The following is a 23,000-nucleotide window of genomic DNA, read 5'->3' on the forward strand; positions in this document are numbered from 1 at the left end:
GATCAAAAGGGGAGAGAGAGAGAGGTGACAGTTCATCTTTTCTCCAAAAAGGGAAGATAGATACTTATTCAGTCTGTATACTTCCTCTTCTGCCAGGAACAGAGCAGCAAACTTAGCTGAGTTGCAAAACTGCAACCCATAGCTTACCTTTTAGTGGATGATCTGGCTTGACTTGATAGGTTCTTGATGCACGCAAAGTAACATTCCTGCTTGCAATTTGCTTGGAATTCTATCAGATCAACCCATTAAAGAGGACCCCTCACAACAACAGAAAGGACTATTTCATTGGTACCTTTTCGCCATGAGAGTGAATGAAATTACAGCACAGTCAGTGAAATTTACTCTTGATATTAAATTTCTGTTTTGTATAGATCACTGGCATGCTTACCACAGGGAGAAAAATATCACTGTTCAGATGGTGATATTCAGCTGTAAAGCAATGTCTCAGTGAGATAACAATTCCTTCATATAACAATAAGGAATTACTCATATTCATGAAACTAACTGATTTTAGGTAGATCATTCAGCCAATTTACAGGAAAGCCAGCACAACAGAAGAAACAGCGAGAATGACAAAATTAATCAAATTTATGTTGTGGTTCTAAGACTGTGATCTAAAAGATGCTTGCCTTATCTAAAATGCACTCCCCATCTGCCTACCTCTCGCTTGGATTTCTGGGAGGAACGTTCTAAAACATCATCACTGGAGAGGTCAGAGTCCTCTGAGAAACTCAGGTGTCGACGTAGCTGCAAATCTGAGGAACCAGGGATAAAAAAATAATGTTAGAAAAAGGGCAATTATGATAGTCCATTTCTCTCTGGAAACATTTAAGAAGTCAGTTGATAAAGCTGATTAAGTTTCAAAAATATTTAGTCCTTCACACTACTCTCTGCTGCTTCAGACAGGATTATATAGTGACCAGATTATCATTAATCCAAAGATGAACAGCATTAATTAGAAGCTTCATTTTAAGAGAGCATCATCTTTGGCAAATAATATTAGGAGTAATGGTCATGACTCTACCCTTCTATTGTATTAGTGCTCTTATGGATAGATCAGAATTTGGATGAAAACAGCAGGTAGCATTTCCACTATTTGTACAAGGCCAAGGAAATGTTATGTGTCTATTTTCAACCATGTTTATGGCTAACTTATTTACTTCATCACAAGTTATCATTAAAAACATCTGCCTGCACCTGATAACATGTGAGAGATTTACATAAGACCTCAGAATCCCCATTTCTTAGATCAGTAGAGAATTTGCAGGATTACTGAAAACACAGCAGAAACTGTGTCTCTGTGATGTTCAGCATCCAAAAGAAAGAGAACAAAGTCCCAAAGGGAAAGATGACAATCAGATTTAAAATAAGGATGCATGATTCCGGCAAACAAGGTTTTTTTCTCAAGTCAGTCGAAGGCAGAAAACAGGTATGTCTTGTATATATCGAGTGAACCTTCCATTTAAGGATCCATTTTCTTTGTTCATTGTCATATACACTAACTCTGCAAACACACAAATTGCATTCATTCAATGTATTCATTCATCCTGACCTGCACAATAGAAAAGGAGAGCAGTGTCACACTGCTCAATATCACACAGAACTATATTTACTTTCAAGGATTCCTAGCTGTATCAAAACTATGGAGTGCAGAGGCACATATCAGTCATACCTGCTGCTGTAACCAGTGGCAAAGGCTTGTGCTTGCCTGAATCCACAGTGGCGCTACTTGAGGGAGTACTTGGGCACTTGTCATCAGTCTTTTTCTTCTTGTCTTTCTTATAACCAGAAAAAACAGACTTCCATAATGATTTAGTTTTTGTTCCTTCCTCTGTCCCACCACTAGATTTGTCGGAAAGCCTGCTGTCATTTTTGGATTTCTTTTCCTTTTTGTTCTTACGAGGGGAGAAAAGAGAAGTTCTTTTCTTACTCTTCCCACTGGAGCCTTCTGAAGAGGTGATGGACCCTTCAGGCCCAGCTACATCAACAAGAGGAGTGGAGAACTTTTCACTAGCAGCATCATGCTTTAGTGTAGAGCTCTCTGCTATTTTCAAGACCAAGTGCTTTGGAGAATCATAAAATAACTCCTTGGTCTTCATGGGCATGGAAGATGCCTTTCGTGCCCTTGCAGCCCCAGCAGCAGCAGCAGCCGCCATCTCCATATCTTTCATTTTACACAACTGTTTAGCCATGGCATCACGTAGTGCTTGGCTCTTGACAGACTTCTCTCTGGCTCTCATTCTTTCTTCAGCGAGCTCCTTGGCTTCTGGAGAAATTCCAGGCAGCACTCTTTTCTTTTGGTTAACCTCTCCTTCCATTGAGGGTGGACCACCATTTTCTTTGACCAGGGGCAAAAGAACTGGTTTCTCTGGCCTTGGCCTACTGGTAGGAGGTGTGAAGAACTTCTCTTGAAGAGTCGTGTCCTCTGTTCTCTCATCATATGTATCCTCTACATCATCAGCAAATGGAATCTCATCTACACTCTCTGCAAAAGACTTCCGCACTTCTTCTTTTTTGGCCTGAGTTGACTCTGTGGCAGCAGAGGCTGGCTCATACCGTAGGGGAGCAGGAGGTGTTGCTGCTGGTGTTGGAGGTGACTTGGCTTCAACCTCATTCTGCCAAATTGCTTGATGCCTCTTTTTACGCAGAGTAGCTGGTTCTTCATCCCGAGGAGGTGGTGGAGGTGGACTTGATGGAGGAGTAAGCATGGTAGAGTCAGAAGTGTTGAAGCTCTGGCTAGCCATTGTTCTCATATTAGATGAACTCTCCTGAAGGCCAAGACCAGAACTGCTGGACACATCTCTCCTTACTTCATTGGAGTTCTTCAGATCTTTTTCTGATGGAGATTTTGGAGTGAGCAGAGAAATCTGCTCATTTTCTAGTTTGGACAGTCCCTGTCTTCTTGGGGCAGGCTGAGGTTTCACAAGAGGAATCCTCTCCTCCCCTGAAACATTTTCAGTGTTGAAAGACTTCAGCTGAGTTGTCTCAAGGGCAGACACATTCAAACTTGGCTCTGAGCGTTTGTTTCTGTCTACTGGGGTGAGGCCTAAGCTCCTCCGGATTTCTGCACTCTTCATCCAGAACTCTTCTACAAGATTACTCCGTTTCAGGGCTTCTTCTGCTGTAGTAGGGCTCCCCAGTTTTTCCACCTCACTCTCCTGGCTCCTTAGGACCAGTTTGGCTAGAGGAGTAGACGTTAAGGCTGGGACAGGCTGGAAACATACTGGAGGCTCCACTGGGGATGGAATAGTCACTTCAGTAGAAGGCAAAGGCTGTGAACAGATAGGCGTTTGAGAAGATGTTGGGGATGAAGCCGATGTTGGTGCTGCTGGCTGAGACTCAGCTGGTGATGTAGGTGCAATGGCTTCTGGTAATGCAACTGGCTGGGATAATACTGGAGAGAGTGGCACTGAAGGGCTCTTAACTTTCCTGTCTTTTGGGATTTCATCCTTTGGTGCTTCTTCAGGAATGAAAGGCTCGGGGAAAAAGCGTGCCTCAGGAGATTTTATAGGATGGGATACTGCAGGAAGGACATCTTTTGCATCCTACAAAAGTGGGGAAAAAAAGAATTATTAAAAAGTCACTAGGCTAAATGTTATTCAATTTTTGTTGCTATCAAGGGAGTTTGCAATACAGAAAACATCCAAGAATCAAAACATGAAAACAAACAAACATGTATGGCACCACTTTCCCAGGCCTAGAAAGTCACTTAGGGTATTTCATCAGGTATGGTTCTCTGTTTCTTTTGTGTAAACAGTAAAACAAGGCAAAACTAATTTTTGGAAGAAAAAGCATGCTAAACTGCAGAAAAAAAAAATCTCTTCCTGCTCTCTCTTCCCTTTCCCCACACTGTATACTATGGTGGTTCCTTATCTCATAGATTTGATAACAAGTCTTTCCAGCTATTATCAATACAGCAGTTTGCCAGTGTCTGCTTTAAGTTTATGGTTTCTTAAGACAAGAAGAGCTTTTTCTTCTAGGAGTAAATTAGGCTGCAATTACCCATCCCTTAATGGTCTGAGGAGTCTGGGTTTCCATCTCCTGCATGCAGACTGTCGTATTATCAAGATTGCATTTCTTTGTTTTACAATTGAATCCTTTGGCAGTGAACTCCTCGTAATGTGTTCTGGTATTATTCTTTCCAATTACATTATTTTGCAAAAGTTCTCTTTTAAATGCATTAAGTTTGGGTTAAGTGACAGAAGATCATCAGAGCAGGAACCTATCTGTGTGCTTGTATGAAACTCCAGAATGCCCAGGTCTGGAGTGCTGCATCTGGCTGCTATCCTAATATAAACAGTAATTATGTCTAATGTAATAACTAGATGTACCTAGAAAAATAAAAAATCTTGATTTTAACAGAGTGAATGCTGTAAGCAATTGTCAGCAAACTAACCTTATCTTCTAATCTATCCACTATATAAGCAAACAGGATTAGTCCTCCATTCTGTGGGAAACTCTAATCTTTTAACGATTCCTTATAAACAGACACTTAGAAACAAACAACAGCTTCAGATGAACTTTTATGGGTTATTTGCTTCCTGCTCTTACACACCAGTTATTAGACACATAGTAAACTCTGAACTGTAATGAAGTCAGATTTCAAGATCAACATAAGACAGGAAAGCAGGAAAGACCACTGCTGTCAGTCCATATTAGCTTATCTGACAGACTGTTCCATTGAACTACAGGAAGTAAATAGAGAGCATCTAAGATCCCTGTTCTTACCTCTGTTTGTTTTGCTTTCGGACTATCAACAGGAGACAGAGGAAGAACACTGTCATTAGCTGGATGGATAGGGAAGGATGGCTTGCACGGATCTAGGGAAAGTGAAAACATGTTTCAGAAAACAAACAGACCACTAATACTGCTTTTTTGTTGTTACATACAGGACATGGTGACAAAAAAAAATTCTTAGCTTTTTACAAATTCTACATTGGACAGCCAAAACCTAGTCAAATTTTTGCAAATGCCCAAATTGTGTGCAGGCTTGTTATACGAAAACTTCTACAAGAAAAAAAGCAGTTACATGAGCTCTCACATGTTTTAGGAAGCTCTAAGCAATGGAATCAGAATACCCTTCTCAAAATGCTAATGCAGGCACCTACTGTGACACTGAGACCAGTGAGATGATCCAATTCCAAAAGACTGTCTTCCCTGTCAGCCCACTTAGTAAAACTAATAAATACATAGACTATCCAGAGTGCAAGTTAAAATCATTCAAGTGTCTACCTTCTGACACACTGCAAGAAGCACCTTCTGTTCCTTCTTCATCTTCTTCATCTTCAGAGACTTTCAGCTCTGGTTCTTCTATGTCCCCTTGATGTAAGCGAAACTCAGCTTCTGCATCAGATGCAATGTCATCTGATCATTAATTATACGGACAGGGGAAAAAAAAAAAAAGAGATCTTGAATACGAGTCCAGCAGGATATATGTTTATTTTCAAAATCTTTCATAATCCTCCCTATCCACATGCTTCTTACCACTGTCATAATCTGAACATCTAAATACTTTCCTTTTTATTATATGTTAATTAGAGCAACTCATCAGCAGGTGATGGCTGATTAAATAAATAAGTAGGTGAAACCATATCTTCTCAATCTTCTGAAAGATTTTCAGCCTTTTCCGAGTTTTGTAGTTCTTTCTGCATTAGTTTTGACAGAGTGTCATAGACTTCTTACAAATTTACTTCTATTTAAATTATTCAGCAGTATTAATTACTGAGTAAGGACACCAGACTGAGCCCTCTAACTCAGCAGATGTTGAGAGGAATGCAAGGAATTTATTCTACAACACATGGCATTGAGGTTCTTCATCCCTATGTCTTTCACCCCTGCTTTAACCTTGTCTATCTGCAATGAACTCCTTCCTGCATCACTAGAAAAAATATCAGGCTGAGGTACAAAATATTTGCTTTTGCCAGTGCTTGTATTGCTAGTATGATTTTGTTCATATAGGAAGGCTTAAAAGGTGCATGGTGGTATCCTACCGTCATCCAGTTCCGCACCCGTGTCTCCCTCTTCACCTGCCTGCCCTTCCGTGTCTGCAGGCTCTGTGCCCAGCTCATCCTCTGCTTCATTATCCTCACATGGAGCTAGAATATATTCAAGTATTGAGAGAGAAAAAAAAAAAAAGAACAAAAAAAAACTACACAGTGAAAAGGTTCAACATTAAATTGCACCACATGTCCCTAGTGGAAATACTAATTACTGTGAAAACAAGGAATTCTTAAGCGTGTCAGCTGAAGAGACATACATGGTCAAATGATACTTTCAGCCTCCAAGAAGTCAGAGCCCCTGTCATTGGGAAGTCTCCAAGATCAGGAAGGCAGCCAAGATTTTCTGAGGCACTGGCCTCACAAAAAAGAAAAATCAGTGAGAAGGGGACTGGGAAGACATCAAACCAGAATAAAGTTTACTGTTTTCTCAGCATTTTTTTTTCTTTACCACAATAGAGCAGTTTACCATCACTTTACAGCATATGTGTATTAGCTGAAAACTTTTACAATGTAGCACAACTTCCTTTTTTTTTTTTTTTTTTGAGAAACTGAAGCAAATTTTCAAAGGTTTAACATAGAGACAAAGAGTTTAGCTCTAGGACTGATCATTATTATATTTGGAAATTGTTTAACTCTGTGCTGCTATAGTATTCTTTAGTAAAACACTCTGAGAGACTTGGTGCATTGTAGAAATATCGAGATCCCAGATCAATTAAAATATTTTAAAGTAAATAAAAAGATGCATTCAATTTTTTTTTTGTTCGTAGAGACCACAATTTGATATGTAGGTTGAATATACAGACAAAATTGTTGAATTTATAACACCAAAGGGCACACTTTAAAACAGCACCTGTGACAAGATTTAATTAGAGAAGTACACAGATGTGCAGGTCTAAAATTCTTTTTTAAATGATATTTAAAAAAAATAAAAAAGACCCCACTAACTCTCAGCTTATCACACCTTTTCCCTTCTCTGGTGTTTTGAGTGATTGACTAGAAATTTGTTGGTTTTATTTAGGCATTTTCGTGTTATGCTGTATGTCAGACATAATTTAAATAAAAAAAAAGTGATTCCATTTTTTTCACTGCTGAGTCCACCAACTATATTTTTGGATCTCTGCAGCCATCTATTTAATGTCATCAGCATGGAGACACTTAGCTTGTTTTTTATGTGTCCACATTGCGAATGGGTACACAGACAACACGAGTACTGTTATGTACAATGTTTACTAACTAAACACACAACATCCTAAATGATGATAGCAGGTGCATTGGTAACTTCCTTGGTCACACCTATACCAGCAAACTAAGCAGTGTAAGCCTCCAGACCTGGACACACACATGGCCATGCTATCATTTCTGTTGCTAAATCGGTCGGAGGGCTCCTGGCAGCTTCCTGGCAGTTACTTGCCATGGTGAGGCTGCAGTGTGTTCCTCTTAGGCAGTCTGCAGGATGATAATGAAGTTTTAGCCATATGGGTGCACATCAGGTTTTGGTAGTTTTCTTCAAATTCAGAGCGTGGGCCCTGGACCGTTTTATTTACTAGTGAAGATGTAGCCTTTGGAACCATTTATTAATCATGGCAATCTTAAAAAAAAAAAAGTTTCTAAAAGTGAGATCTTATTGTGTCTCCTTCTCTAATCCAGGTTTTTGCTTATTTCAAAACATAGCCTTTTGCTTTTCCCTTCTGTAGTATTAGTTAGTTCATTTTCTGCAAACTGTTGTGCAAATGCAGTTATACCCAAGTGTGATAAAGCACTGGTGTATTCCCTCTGGTGTATTGGAGGCTTATAAAACCCAGTCTTACAGATCTAGAGCCCAGGAGTTGAACAATAAAGGCTGGTTTTCCCACAAGGGCATTTATAGACATACTGAACAAAACCAAACTGTGCCTCTGACTGTTGCTTTGGTATGCTCTAGCGAATGTGATTTTGAAAAAAATAATGCCATAGGATGGTTTTAAGGTAAAACCAAATGTGAATACCCTTAACCAAAGTTTGGAAGAATATAACTCTGATGTGCATGAGTGTCTTCTGATGTAGAAACCATAAGATATGCATATATGCACAAACACGTATGCAGTGTTTTAGAGAGAGAAGAAAAATCAACCTTTTAGATAGCTGGGTATATAAAACTCAACAAAAGATTTTATGGATGCATAGATGAGTAACAACTTGGTGCAAAGGGGATCCCATTTTGAGGGACACAGAAAGCTTGCAAGTGACTGGTTATATTACACATATACTGTGCATATACGTATACGCAGTTAAGGTAGAGAGCAAGAGGCCAAAAGCTATCACACACTACCTTAGAAGCTACACACTACAGCAGCCAGCAACTGGGTTTAGCACTTTGTCCATCTCAGCTATCAGCCATGAGCAGGCTGCATCATGTGCAGCCACCCTGTGAACGCTGCTGCCTTGCCAAAGCAGCAGCAGAAGCAAAGTTTTATAGGTGAGCTAGTTATTCTGACGTGCCAAAGCAACATAGCCATAGATCAACTGCATATCCATGAACTACTCCTGTTCCACTGCTTTAGATACTTCCACTGCTTTACAGAATTTGACTCCCTTACTCTAATCCCAGACTCTTCACTCATCGGTTCTGCAATAGATATTAGAGAACCAGCTAAAGAGGGTAACTGAACTTGATCATCCTTCTGCTCTCCTGAGGCTTTCCTAAGTTACATGAACTCCAAGTCAAAGGAGACACAAGAGCTATCACTACTCCCAATGACCCCATCTTAAACTTCACTTTTATTGCTTACTTTCTTCGCAAGATAGCTAGACTTTGCAATTGCTTCAGATAATTACAATTGTGTGAAGCACACTCTATCGCTTAACCTCTCAACTGCAAAAAAGCCCCACATTTTTAGTCAAGAAGCTGGAGGAAGCATAACTGATCTACTCTTCTGTTCATAAAGCAAATCAAAGCGCTCTGCCAGATTCCTCCTCCTACTTCAGTACACCGAAGATAACCCCTCTGTTTGGCTTGCCTTCCAAAGGGTTACAACAAATGTCCAGTTCATGCAGGAATGGGCTGTCTTGAGCAAGGCATGCATGCACACTCCCCTTCCTCCCTCCCTCCCCTGCCAGTCATGCAGTAGCGACAGGGCCATAAGTTCCAGGGTTAAAGTACCAGCTCAGCTGCTGAAGGCATGGAGAAGAGACGGGCAGGGTTATTGTGCATTGGAATACATAGAACATCACCAAACTACCTCCAGGGACCGTCTCCAGCCACGCCTGTACCGCCTCACGGCGTACGGAGGGAAGGTCGGATGCTGAATTTAAAAAACAATAAATTATAAGAAATCAAAATTAGATCATCAGGAAGTGTCTAAAAAGTGAAACGTGACACAAGGGAAAACTTTCAGTAGAAAATATAGGAACAAAACCTACAAGATGTTAAACCATTGATCACAGTCTTGGGATTTAAAGTAAGCTAACACACAAATGCCCAGAGCCAAATATTCCTTTAGGATCTGGGATGTTAGAGGAAATGCAAATGATAATGTAAGAAAAAAACAGTTCTTAGTATCTGATTAGCACATTGCTATTGCCATACTCAGCTGGAAATTTTGTAGAGGAAGAAAATTAATAGATGAGAGAGCCGAGCAATGAGACATAACCGAATGTGTCAGGCACAGTATTTCAGAATCTGCACTGCCCGGCTTTGAACGCGACCAGACAAGGAGGAAACCCTAAAACAGGACAAGAGAGACTTCAGTGTTTCAGCCATGTTATTCTAGATCAAACCCTACCTCTAGCTGCTCCTCTGCTGAGCTCTCTGAACGAGCTCATATGACATAATGCAGGTCACCCAGGAACAAATCTGTCTATCCAACTCAGACTGAAAACTTATGGCATATCCGCAAGTACATATCTGCAACAGCTATTTTATAAACAAACCACTGATACGTTCTGTACCACGGTGTAAATGAAGCAGCTACCTATTGGTGAGTGGATTTTCCTAGTTTGGCCTACTTTGAGGGAAAGGGAAGGAAGTACTGCCTGATTCCCAAAAGAAGCTGGAAAGACTGCAGAATCACTTTGGTAGGATCAACACAGGTTCTCCCTTATGTTGGTGGCAGCTGTACTAATATACTCTGGAAAGGCAGGAATCAGAAAATACCAATTAAAAGAAAAATTAAAAAGCTAGAGGGTCATAGACCTTTAAGCAGAACTACATGAACCTTAATTGTGACAAGCTTAAGAAACCATGTTACCATTTTTTACTTAGGATGCTTAAATTTTAAACAATCACTTCAGGAATATTAAATGTTATCAATGGTGGAATAGGTACCATTTCTATGATTGCATGGGAACGAAATACTGATCTCCTACTTGTATAGGACAGATTTCACACTACCAAGTACAAGTGCATTCTGTAAACTGCAATTATAAACTTAGCTTAACTGAACTGTAATTATTACTGTATTATTACCCTTTGGATTTAAAAAAAAGGACAGCTAGAACTACAAGGAAAACGTAATTACCTTGCATGGAATAAGATCACGTAACATGAGGTACGATCCTAGCCTTTTTTTAACAGTACAGATCAGTCGTGAAGTTAATTTTACATTTACTGTAAAATAAACCCCTTTCACAGTACATTTATTCCCTCCACAATTCTGGCACAATCACTTTGATGGAGGTCACTTAAGCAGCATCACTAGCTTTGTTTAACTTTGGGCTTCTAGATAAGTAAAGCATGTATGGCATACTTACCTTTGGACACCCAGTAATATAGTCTAGCAAGTGGTCAGGTGCAGAGGTCAGCCCAGTAGGGGCTCAAAAGACTCAAAAAGACCATGCCTCACTTTAAAAAATAGATAACTGGCCAATCTTAGCTACCTTTGAATTCTTGTCCTTCCCTGGTAATATCAGCTGCAGTCACACCATTTGAAAAGCAAAAGCAGAGAAATACGCTCAGAAGGTAGAAGCCAGGGCTGTGCAGTCTCTCCCTGTAATGCACGCACCACACTTTAGCTTTCATTGCCCCCAGAAACCTGTGGCAGCTTCTGGTACTTCATCTCAAGTCAGCTACCAAGGGCTGATGCCTAGCTCTAGGTAAAGCATTTCCACAGAATAATGCAATGGAGTCAAAATAGGCACATTTTTCAGAAATCACAAAACTGCTGAGCTGAGAAAGCAGTCATTTTAGGCAGAAACTAACCTGAAAAGCAAAATGTTTAACCAACTGCACTTTCAGAAACCAGCACCTTTGAATTACTATCGTCCCTTCTGAAGAGCACTGCTCAGAAAGGGCGCAGAAGCAACAGAGTTAAACAGCTGCAATTGTCATCTAGGAACTGACAGTGCACGGGGAGATTACCTCTGGAGGTGGAGGACTTTGAGGCTGGAACCATTTTTTCCTCCTCCTCTTTTTCACGGATGTGTGTCCAGTGCACATCTGCCAGGATCTCCAAAGGATCAACCGGATTTACAATCTGCTGCAGTCTAAGGTTTCCAGCTAGCAGATCGAGGACATGGCAGACCAGGATGTAGGTGGGGGAGGATGAAGGACAGGGAGGAAAAGGTGGGAGAACAGTGGAAAGGAAAAGTAACACATTACAGGAAAAGAAATATGGAAAGAAGAAAATATTACTGACCAAGATCAGTTTGCAAGACAGACAGAAAAAGCTCAGCATGGGTGTGCACGCATACACCAAAACAGTAGGTTCCTGTTCCTCACGTTCCACATCAAAGCTAAATCATGACATTCCAAAGGCAAAGAGATGCTTACTGAAAACTTCCTTACAGGTTATATCTACTGTAAGCGGCTTCGGTGAAATAGAAGACATTTTCTGGTGTCCAACAGATATGTGATAAGCAAATAGCAATTTACCAGAAATTTCCAGCTCTTTTAGCCTCCCCAACATGATTATTGCCAAAGACATCTTGCTGTTAAAGGCAAGGGACAATCTGCATCGTAGTTTGATGCACCAAAAGAAAAGGATCTTCATTCCCCAATATCTGGTTAAGTATTCCCTTCTTTGACAGGTGTATTTTTCTTTGTGAATTAAACTACATGTTGGACCTCAGAGTTTCTGGTCTATGTGTATGCCCATATGCACACATGGCCACACATTCCCTTTAACAATTAAACACACTACCTACTCCTGCTATTTTCCACTAACTGGGTTGTTTAAAGGGTAAAGTGCTTACTGAGCAGTCTCAACATCTTCCTTATGACTTACCTCCTCCCCACAAAGATTTCCCTTTGCAAAAAGGGATTGTTTTCAAATGAACTACATTATTGCTCCTTCACTTGCCTACACAAACAGGAAAGCATCTGAGAAGCAATTCATTCAGTTGCTGATTGAATACTCAGGTTGAAAGCATCTTCCCCTAAGATGTGTCTATTATCTTCACAGACCCTTTCACTGGTCTTCAAGGGCAAATGACTCATCCTGATTAGCAAAATGCCCACTTTATGAAATTAAGTCAATATTCATGGGCAGATTATCACTGTGTAGGGCAAACCACTATTTCAGCAGTTTAGGGTTCAAAAGCAGTTAGACTTTCATATGCTGGATTAGTGGTTGGAAGGAAACAAGAAACATGGCAGCCTTTAGAAGCCACACTCATCAATTTCTGATGTCCTGTTTTAATGCAGTTACTCTCTCACAGCAATGTTCCCCCCAGACATTACAAAGTGTTTCAGGAATGACTGGGTACGATTGCTGTCATTAAAACTTTCATTAAAAGAAACAAGCAGAAGAAATTGCAGGAAGGCCAGAATCTCCAGGTAGTGATTAAAGGGGAAAAGGAATGAGACACAAACTCAAATGCAGAGTAGGATTCACAAGTTAAGACACATATTTAGCAGCTTCATCTCCCTATTACCTCATTAGAAACCAATTCAGCACAAAAACATTGTCTAATCAGAGCTACTTGACATCCTGTAGAAAAAGTTTTTTCTCACCGCATACCAAAGCACTCACATGCAAGCCCCAAGATCAGTAGAGTTAGCATTTGCATCCCCACACAAAATTTTGTGTTAAATGGTTTAGATTTGCCAGCAATGGCTGCAAAATATATAGTCACTCAGCAAGGCTCAAAAAGAGCAGGTCCCACGTGATCTGCATGTTTTTAACAGGGATTTGCCTGTGATTTAGCCCAGTGTAACATAAGCACTTGCAGTCAACCCCCAAGACTCTATAAAAAGGCCTAGGCCTTGATTAGGAAATAGGCCTTGTTCAGCTTTCAATATGGAAAATGCAGTTTAAACAGCACAAACTGTCAAGGATGGCTACTTGGTTAACAAGCAAATCTAAGATTTCTCCAAGTTATGAATGCTTGAGAATTTCAAATGACAGCTGGTGTGGCCTTCTCTGCGGCTGCCTACTACAGCTTTGCAAGAAGCTGTACATTTGTTCAGCCTAGGACAGGCAAAACTAGTTTTACATTAGCACTTACCAGCACTTAATAAGAAATGGGCAGTCTTAACATTTAGTTTTTAATGGAATTTGAAGTCACTCACAAATCAAGTTTTTAGAAGCCAGCTATAAGGCAAACCAGCAACTAAACATGGGAAAGCTTTTCTATTTATGCTCTTAAGACATCCTACTACTACTGTTAATCCTTCTTACAAGAACAGTTAAATTGGGAGAAATGTAATATCTCAGATTTATTCTTTTATAACTATGGCAGATGCTAAGATACAGTGGCTACAACTGTAAAGTCCCAAAGTATGTAGCTTGACAACTGGGTGTGCCTTCTTACCTGTACGAAGGCCTTTGGATTTTCTTCTCATGTTAATGAACCACATTGAGTGAATAATGGATTAACAAGCTATTAGGACCAAGTGCTTCAAAAAAGGAACTATCAGAAATTTATTATGGAAAAAAGCACAATTAACTACACTGGAACACCAAATTATCTTCATGGACATTTTGTGACTTTGAAAATTCTCAGGATCTCCAGAGTTTGATTAGCTTCCCCAACAGACTCTCCCCACAGACACACATTCACAAAGGACAACAAGAAAAAATGCAGGTTTGCTCACACAGGCATCAAATTGCAGTAATCGTGATGTGTCCAGTGTGTCTGAGATATTGCACAGGTGCAATTAGTCTCTATGGAACAAATCTGAAATGTCCTAAATCAGTGGGTTCAGTGTTCCGGCACATTATAGTTGCGGACTGATCAGGATTTTGAGATATCTTGAAGTATTTGCATAAAATCATTAGAGATGACAGAACTGGAGTACAGCAATTGGATCAGGAAGTAAAGAGAGCAATAGTGACTGGCTTCGTTTTGAGAGAACTGGTAAAGCAATTACATAAAACAGAAAATTTTATCATGTGGGACCTGCTCTTTAAAAAGCTCCCCCCTACTTAGGAGGAAATTGAAGTGGAAATGGTATATGGGTACCTTTAAATGTACCCGTGTCCTCTTCATTTGAGAGACGTTGAAGCCAGAGGCCTTGCTGCAGCTCTCTCTCCCAAGGGCAATACTCTCCCTCTACAGCAGAGGGAACCACACATCCACATATAACACCAGACACACATGTGTGTGTGCGTGTGTGTGTGAACACACAAGCAATGGAGAGAAAGAGAGAAAGTACAGAATCAAAAAGAAAGAATTGCCTGCAAATCCAGTGAGTGTTACTCCCACTGTATTTAATGTGCCTGACAGGAAATCTCTGCTTGACAGAAACAAGGGCTATCTGAGAATGCCATGGTTTAGCAGATAAAACACAAAACATGCAAGTTACCATACATAAAAAGCAGTCTTGACTTTCAAAGGCTTCAGCTATGGAGACACAGTTCCTAAGCTGAAAAAGTAGCCAAGCAGCATGTTGAGTTCACGAACAAGAACTGCCACTCAGACTCAGTGTAACTGGACCACTGCTTGTACAAGGAGGCCAAAGACCTTAACAAAGAAGCTCTTTGGAGTCAAATAGTCTTTAGCAAAAGGGAAATGAAAGTACACAGACAAGATTAATAAGAAATCTGAAATGGTGGCGAAATGCTGAAGACATGTATATTCTTAACACAAGCTTTGCATTATGATGACTGAGACAAATGGAGGGGAAAGAGTCTTCCTCTAAGATTTTCCACAGAAATCCCTCAGAGCTAAAATGAGGACAACCTGAATTCCCTGTATTCTCAAGACCTTCTTTTAAATAAGAAGAGCTGGAAGCAGCTTCTGGCATGCCTTCATGTTAGCTGTAGGGGACCACTTCTGGGTGAGGCACCCTGCAAAACTGAAAACGCAGTCTCCACAATGCTTCCCGTTCTTGCTGCCAAAGAACAAAGGGCACATTCCAATCCAAAACCCAATAATAATAACAAACAACAATCAAACAATGCATTCTCACAAAGCTGTGAGCTGCACATGTTGGCATGGTGAATGGGAAGCATATTGCGTTGTCGTTAATGCTGTAACTATCCTGCAGGGAAAGCTCTTCCATAACCAGAATGAGCCACCTAAAACTTTCCTTGACTCATTAAAAATCAAAGTAACATGAATGTGAAGAAGAAAAGACAGATCTCCAAGGCAAAGCTTTTTCGTTCTGTATTTCAAATACCCAGCTCAGTTTTCATTTCTATTTAGCAGAAAGAAAGGGCAAATCAATCTGTCTAACCTTCACTTGACTGCTCATCTTCCTCCTCTTCATCTTCTTCATCCTCGTCATATTCTCCCTCTCTGTCTTCAATCTCAAGATTCTCCTCGGCTTCAATCTCTTCTTCACTCTTTCCCTTCAGCAGGGCATGGATTCGCACAGCCTCTTTCCATGGCACGCCGCCCAAGTCTGAAGGGGGTTGCCGAGGCAGTAGTTCATCATCATCTTCCTCATCTTCCTCCTCCATCTCAGACTCAGAACTACTGCTTAAAAAAAGAAAAAGACAGCAACCGGTTAACATTGCTTAGATGAATCTACAGATGACTGACAAGTTATTTCAACACATAAAACATACAGTGGAAACTTGTCACCTTCTTTCAACATTTCATAGGCATTTCAGCTGCAGCTTGATCAGTGAGTTGGAGTTCGGTCTGTGCCCTGCTTCTTTTCACAAAGATGAAACAGCATAAAATCACCTGTGAAGCCGCATCCAAATATTTGTGCAGCAATCACTGTTACAACACCTGAGCATACCAAGCTTGAACACTAAGGCCCAACTTTACTCAAGCCACATTGCTTTCCCTACACTATGATAGAAGATTGCTTGGCAGTGCCAGAATGCAGAAGGTCATATCTTTCGATAGTGGCAATTACTGCTGGCATTTTGGGTAGCTAGGGTATTTTTGGTACTTGCTGGAAACAACCACAGAGGCTTTAGGAAGAGAAAGAATACAATGCGTAACACAATGATCAGGCCAAAGCATACAGCAATGTGAGCTAAGGACAGCTGGAGAGAAATGCAGAATTGCACACTTCTCTGCATGACACACAGCACTATCATATGTATCAAATTAAGTGCAGAGTGTACATAGTGGCGTGAAGCTGCAGGAAACACTGCAAGGACAATTACAATAATGTGTCCATTATTCTCCCCGTGAAGTCTAAAGCATGGAAAACAATATACATATATCATCAGCACTTTTTGGTGCACATTTTTTGTTTAACTCCTCATAATAAGCCACAGCGGGGAGAAACTGCCCACAAAAGGACATTTAATCTAACTTAGTCTTACATACTGGACCATCCAGAGATAGTTGGGAGAGAGATGGTTGTATTTGATACTAGAAAATGAATGTGACCCATCCAATACCCAGAGAATGCACCTGCAGAGCAAAAAGGTATTCTTTCCTTATTAATCTCTAAGACAGCATTGTCAGGAGAAAAAAAAAAAAAAAAAAAAAAGCATTTGCTAGAGCAATAGTTGGGTACTTCCCAAATAAATCTTAATAGGCCCAGAAAACTACTTGTGAATGGTTAACATTTTGGGTGACTCATCTGAGAACAATACCCTACTCCTGCTGCTTCCTTATGGCAGCTATCATTGTATTTAACAAATTAATGCCCCTGGCAGAACCCTTTCCATACAGACAATGAGAGGGAGAACCCAACAAGTTCAAAGTCAAGATAAATGACATTTAAATTCCACGCACGCCTATAAAATACAGCTTCTACAGTTGTTATAATTTTGCTTTTCATGTATGGATTTTTATTACATGAACATTCAAGGTGCCACACTGACACTTTACAGAAAGTGCTACCTGGCAGCACCCTTTCTTTTATACCGTACATAAACATATTCAGATGCAGATTTCAAACATACTCTAACACTAGGTAAAATATCATATTTATGTAATTTTATTCATCCATTTCCCCGAGAGAGTATTTTTGCTTAAAAAGTTAATAAATAAAACATGATCATTTTTACTGTGCTCTGACTGCCACATACTTCCATCTATAGGCCCTTAAATTCTCCCCACTGTATTGTACTGATTAACGTAAAATGCTCAAATTACAACTGCCTTTTCCACGGCAGAAACTGAACGCTTATTTTGAACTGTCTGCCCTGGTTTTCACATAGCAAACACTGAATACAAATGCTGCTGCTTGCTACAGACTCAGTGTATATTCTAGGAGAGTGAAGCATACTCCAGAGGCTTTGCGCAGATATCCTCGCAGAATTAAATGTGATGTTCCCTTTCTCCCTCCACCCTGATTAACAGCACACTTCCCTACCCTTCAGCATGAAAATAAACCTGACAGGTGCTGCCTGTTGGGTTTTTAGTTCCTGGCTTTATGGTTTGCTGCTGCTCAAACTGTTGCCATGACTGCTGAATGGATCAAGCTGCTGTTTTTCACCCGGCCTGCTTATGTCATGTAATACTGACAACATGAATTCTTTGCCACATAGCTCACTTTACCTTCTTTGGCATTTATTTATAAACATGCTTTTTGCCTGACCTTTGAATACTGGGAAATGATGAGCTGGATGCCTAAAGGACAACAGCGAGATGGTCTGCTAGAGTGGGCGTTCCTTCTACTACGGTAATTTTCTTGTGATATATGAAATAATTCAACAGCTAAGATTTTTTTTTCTATAAAGCAGTGACCAAAAAGTAAAAGCATTTTACTGGGAAGCTCTGCATCAGAACATAGGCTTTCTTCTCCATTTAGAGTGTGCAACTACATGTGCCTTGAAGGTCAGGCCAGTATTGCATAAGACAGAGAGAGAACAGAAAGTTGCACGTGTACTCAGCAAGCACCTAACCTCACGGCTCTGCGCCAAGACAGTGAATACAATCAAATCAGGGATTTGGCTGGTTGGTTGCAGGAGTCAACATTTTTTTCTTTCTTTGCTGAAAAAAGTGGTCACACTTTTTCTTGACTTTTCTTTGCCATTCTCTGAAGCATGAAGGCCTGCGTAGAGCTGAATATAGGACACCGCATAACTATATCATGTACAAAATTCTCTGATGTTTTGTCTACACAGTCTAATCAATGCTCCAAATCAAACTGCTTGCCATATTTGGATTTGTGACAGATTTTTTTTTCAGGTCAAGCAGACAAGGAATTTGATAAATTTTCTCTTTCCTCTTTATTGTAGAGTATGGACTGATTTGAACCTGCAAAATTTAACAATTCAGTCTACTGGAGACTAAAATATTTAATCTAAGTTATAAGGATGAATGTTGCAGAAAGTGAGATAAATATACCAGTCTATGAGAGAAAAATAACTAGCTAACATAATGGGGTACTAGCCTCAGCCGACAGAGTCCTACTAAAACAGCTCTTGGAGAGGAGCAACAGTGTCATGCTGAAGTGCCATTTTTTTTTACTGACTCTTCTCTTTTGGAAGTTTTCTGCCATTTACTGGCCAAGACTAATGAGTCTGATATCATGGCCAATAAAAATAAGGGTCTATGAATTTTGAGGTCTATAACCAAAAAAGGACTATAAAACCCATGATATTACTAATGTCTGTATTGTCAGAGTTGATAAAACTCTTGAGCCTGAGCAGGGAGCTAAAGGAGAGCTGAGTAAAGCAAACAGAATTTGAGTCACTCAAAAAATCCTCCAGAGAATATTTAACTAGGCCACTGAACAAGATCTCAGTTGTGTAAAATGTATCAAAACAGCATATTTCAAATAAACCAATGCAATAAAAAATGAAGTGTTATTATAGTTCCAGAGAAAACAGGAGTACAAAGGTAATAGGAGTTCCTGGGCACTTAAATTGTCACACATTCCAGAGTCCAAACTCACCTCCTTATCAACAGAGTAAGAGTTCAGACTATAAAAAGCTGCTCCCTTCTAGATATTACCTCTTCAAACTTATCTTATAAGCTAACTTGGATTCTGTATTACCATAAGCCTATGAAGATTTTAATAAACAATTCCATACCTGCACCACACCAATTCAATTCACTTTCAGAGGCATAAGAGTACAAAACAATTTCTTACACAATACTACACCTGTAGGAAATGTATACATAGAATATGTTTGTAACAGCTGAGTCTCAGGAAACCAGTAGTAGAATTATCTGAGTTATTTCAAAAGGAGTATTAGGCAGACTGAGAGCTGAAAAATTACATGTTGTTGCTGCTACAAAGAAAAGTAGATGATTAGAAATCATATCAACAGATCAAGACAGCAGAAGTCCATGATTGACTACAAAGGTCCCAGTCAATCTTCATCAAATATTTTCTCTCAGTTGTTCTTGCAGCAACCAGTATCTATGCCTGCAAATATCTGGATCCTGGCATGTTTGTACATTACAGATAAAAGGAAATTTGTGATGGGGTGGCACATTATTTCAAAAAAGTTATTTCTATTGCTTCAAACTAAGATCTTTTTGGCATTGCAACAACATTCAGTCCAGGCTACATATGTGTCAACTTTAAGCTTTAAACCACAGATGTTTTCGAATTGAAATGGAGTTAACTTTGGAAAACACCCTCTCTTTTTAATCCATGTTCTGTTGCTCAGATGCCTACTGTGTCTATAATACAATTCCACCCTCGCCCCAATCTCTTCCAATTTAGGACTGATTTTCATGGTGTTACCTTTTTAAGTATTTTTTAAAAAAAGTAATTTAGAAGACCAGAAACTCTAACATAAATTATCTATGTACATGGGCACAATATTTTCAAGAACTCTAAAAAGGGCAACCTGGTAAATTATATGTGGAAAAAAAAGCTAAAGGAACATCTGATAAAAGTCTGTTGGGATACATATAAAAACCTTATGGATAACATGTGCTAACCTGCTGGGCACGTCATCTTCTGTTGCTTTGTCTAATACGCTGCTCAGGTTATGTTCTGCCAGTGTCTCTTCGGGAACCTCTTCCAGTTCTTCTTCCCGTTGCAGCGACAGTCGATAATTCTCCAGCTCAATCCGCTCAGGTGTGCCACGCAGTCGCTTGGCCAGGCTAGGCTCTTCCAGCCCATTTACGTTAGCACCTAAAGAACAAGCCAGCGAACAAACGGTAAATGCAACAATCAGAACAGCACTTTCTTAAGGAAATTGAGCAATTGGGAGAAATGGGACATGAGAGGGAGGTAAATAAAGTGAGAGAAAGAGAATACCTTATGTCATTATCCTGTTGGCCACTATGGGCAGAACCTGCTGTGGAGACAGACTGCAAGAGGGAATCTTAACCATTTTGCCTAACAGATGCTAAAAAGAATGTTGAATGTCCTAGTTGAGAGAGGAAATAAGGACATTTTAGCTGTATAAACCAGAGCTATAGTGAAGCTGATTTGGTTAAGGACTGCAGAAGGCCACAGACTGGGAGTGTTCCACGAGACAAAGCAGAAATGCTATAGCACAATCCCGCTGCACAATGCTAAAATTGTTACCAGTCAGGTTGAACAGAACTACAAAGTTAGACAGCATGAAAATATTACTGCTACTTAAAAAAAAAGGGAAGGGGAGAAGAGGAATGAAAAGATCAACATGGAGAAAGCTTCCAAACTTTTTCTAGATTTGATTTTTTTTTTTATCAGAGCATGTGATAAAATAGGCCACAGGAAAAAACCTAGATGAGATGCTCGCAAGCACCAATCCCACAGATCCCAGAAAACTCAAAGGACATGTGAATCAGGCAGTTGGAGAAAAGAAGTATAAAAAAGGTTCATTCACTGTGTCTGTCAATGAATTATGCTCAAAACTGCTTCATCTATCTTAAATTCTAGTCTAAAAAATATATATAATTTAGCTTAAGTAGTTTGACACTGTTTTACCCTTATCCAGGTCAGTATTTACAGAGAGCAGCCTTTCCCAGCCTCTGTTGTGCTATGCTATAAAGAAGCCAAGCTTTCTCTCATGGGACAAGCTCTTCAGTGTCCTGCTCATCCCCTAGCTCTCTGCACCTGTCCCAGTTTGGATTACTCTTTCCAGAACCTGCACGATTGGAATTGTACTCAACTTTCCAGATGAGGTCTTATCAGTGTATCATGCAGCTTTGCCAGAAATCTCTCATCTGATAAGCCCTGAGAGCACACTTGCCTATTTATACACCACATAATACTGGTGGCTTTTATTTATTGACTGATACTGAGATCTTTCTCTGCTTTCAACTGATAAACACCTTGTGGCTAGCCAAAACTCTTAACACTTTCTTAGTGCATGACTTGCTACTTTACGTTATTACATTTCTGTCTTTAACAAAACAGTCCACGAAAATTTGCTCTTCTTAATATATTATATTCCCATCCTCCTCTGCATTGATGATGCTTCAAAATTTTGCCTCAGCAGTGAATTTCATTCCACTACTCTCTCATTTAAGTCAGTACCTTCTGTACTCCTTCACTTTACCCAGTTTAGATATTAGTTAACATGTAGCAGTGTTCAGGTGCCTATTGAAGCCCAAACTGATCGGATGCATGATGATACCTTAACAAATCATCAGTTACATTATCAATAAAAGCTGTCAGGGCAGTTTGGTACAGACTTTGGTCACCCAAAATATTCACAGCATGAATCTGTGCCCGAACCATTTTATACCACTTACCTTCATGAGGTCAAAGTGTTTCATTTGTAGAACGTCTTTGTTGTTTTCCTCCTGAAATACTTTACTTTCTGATTATACTAACAGATATGTACTTGTTCAGATAACCTTGTTTCTCTTGCTTGCTTGCTTGCTTGCTTGCTTGGAGTGGGGCTGGGGGAGCATGTTTAGACTCAGTTCAGTTTTCTCACCCAGTGAGGTGAGAGTCAGGATATTAGCAGGATAGTCCATTTTGCTGATAACCTTTTTTTTTTTTTTTTTTTTTTTTTTCCGAGAAAGAGCTTATTTGGTCTCATTTTACTTCCTCTCAATAAAGAGTTAAGATTTGAATTTTACTTCCAGCTTCATTGGGTTAATTTCCATTTCCAGATTTTTCTACATATTAACTAACTTTTTTTGCTCCCACGTTCAATGGCATTGTCCCAGCAGAAACTGGAAGCTAAATATTCATTTAATTTCCTGATAGCACCTAAAATTGCAGTTAAGCTCAGGTCCATCTTCCTTGTGGACCCATTTCCACTCTCCTCGCCTTCCTTCTCTTAGACACACAATGAGCACAGCTGTTTGCTTTCTTTCCCTCCGCAAAGCTTAACTCAGCACGAACCTGGACAATGTTTCTTTATCTTTGCACTTTCTGACCTTATACTTTCTGTCCTCAAAAACAGTTTTATTTTTCTAATTTTTTTCATAATTCACAGTTTATACCTGACAGCTTTTTCTTTTTTTTTTTTTTTGTCTTGGAGGCAATTATCCACCTGGTAACACCTTAAGCCTTTCATGCAAAAGATTACGCAGGCCTCGCCGTGTAATTAGTGGCAGTTATACTCCAAAACCTCTCCGGAACGAAACAATCTCCCATAGGGAAACCTGCCCAGGGCAGTTTTCTCGCTTGCTTGACATTACGGAGCTGCTCTGTGACGTGGGCGAGCGGGTGCTGTGCCCCAGGCCGGAGGCACCGGGCTTCCTCGGCCTGCTCCGGAGAAAGGCCGCGGCACCGCCTTGCGCTGCCGAGGAGAGGGCGGTCAGGGCGGTCTCCACCATTTCCTGCCGCGAAACCTCCGGCTGTGTATTTTCTGCGAG

At 40.1% G+C, this 23,000-nt stretch overlaps 1 protein-coding gene across 3 annotated transcripts in view; it reads right to left on the minus strand.

The window, feature by feature from the left end:
* The window catches only part of MICAL3 (microtubule associated monooxygenase, calponin and LIM domain containing 3), a 100,978-nt gene that overhangs the window by 24,400 nt on the left and 53,578 nt on the right, over nt 1-23,000 (minus strand). For 2 of the 3 annotated variants that reach the window (XM_088521657.1, XM_088521656.1), the window contains exons 25-34: nt 20,175-20,370; nt 15,595-15,836; nt 14,379-14,468; nt 11,335-11,472; nt 9,218-9,280; nt 5,991-6,095; nt 5,233-5,364; nt 4,729-4,820; nt 1,673-3,545; nt 661-755 (exon numbers count right to left, since the gene is read on the minus strand). In XM_088521657.1, coding sequence (XP_088377783.1) covers nt 661-755; nt 1,673-3,545; nt 4,729-4,820; nt 5,233-5,364; nt 5,991-6,095; nt 9,218-9,280; nt 11,335-11,472; nt 14,379-14,468; nt 15,595-15,836; nt 20,175-20,370 — 3,026 coding nt within the window. The remainder of the gene's footprint in view (nt 1-660; nt 756-1,672; nt 3,546-4,728; nt 4,821-5,232; nt 5,365-5,990; nt 6,096-9,217; nt 9,281-11,334; nt 11,473-14,378; nt 14,469-15,594; nt 15,837-20,174; nt 20,371-23,000) is intronic. The other variant, XM_088521658.1, reaches the window with a different exon arrangement.

Source organism: Tinamus guttatus, unplaced genomic scaffold (assembly GCF_059628265.1).
Source record: "Tinamus guttatus ecotype Peru unplaced genomic scaffold, ASM5962826v1 Tinamus_guttatus_pri_ptg000125l, whole genome shotgun sequence".
In the NCBI taxonomy this organism is placed as follows: domain Eukaryota; kingdom Metazoa; phylum Chordata; class Aves; order Tinamiformes; family Tinamidae; genus Tinamus; species Tinamus guttatus.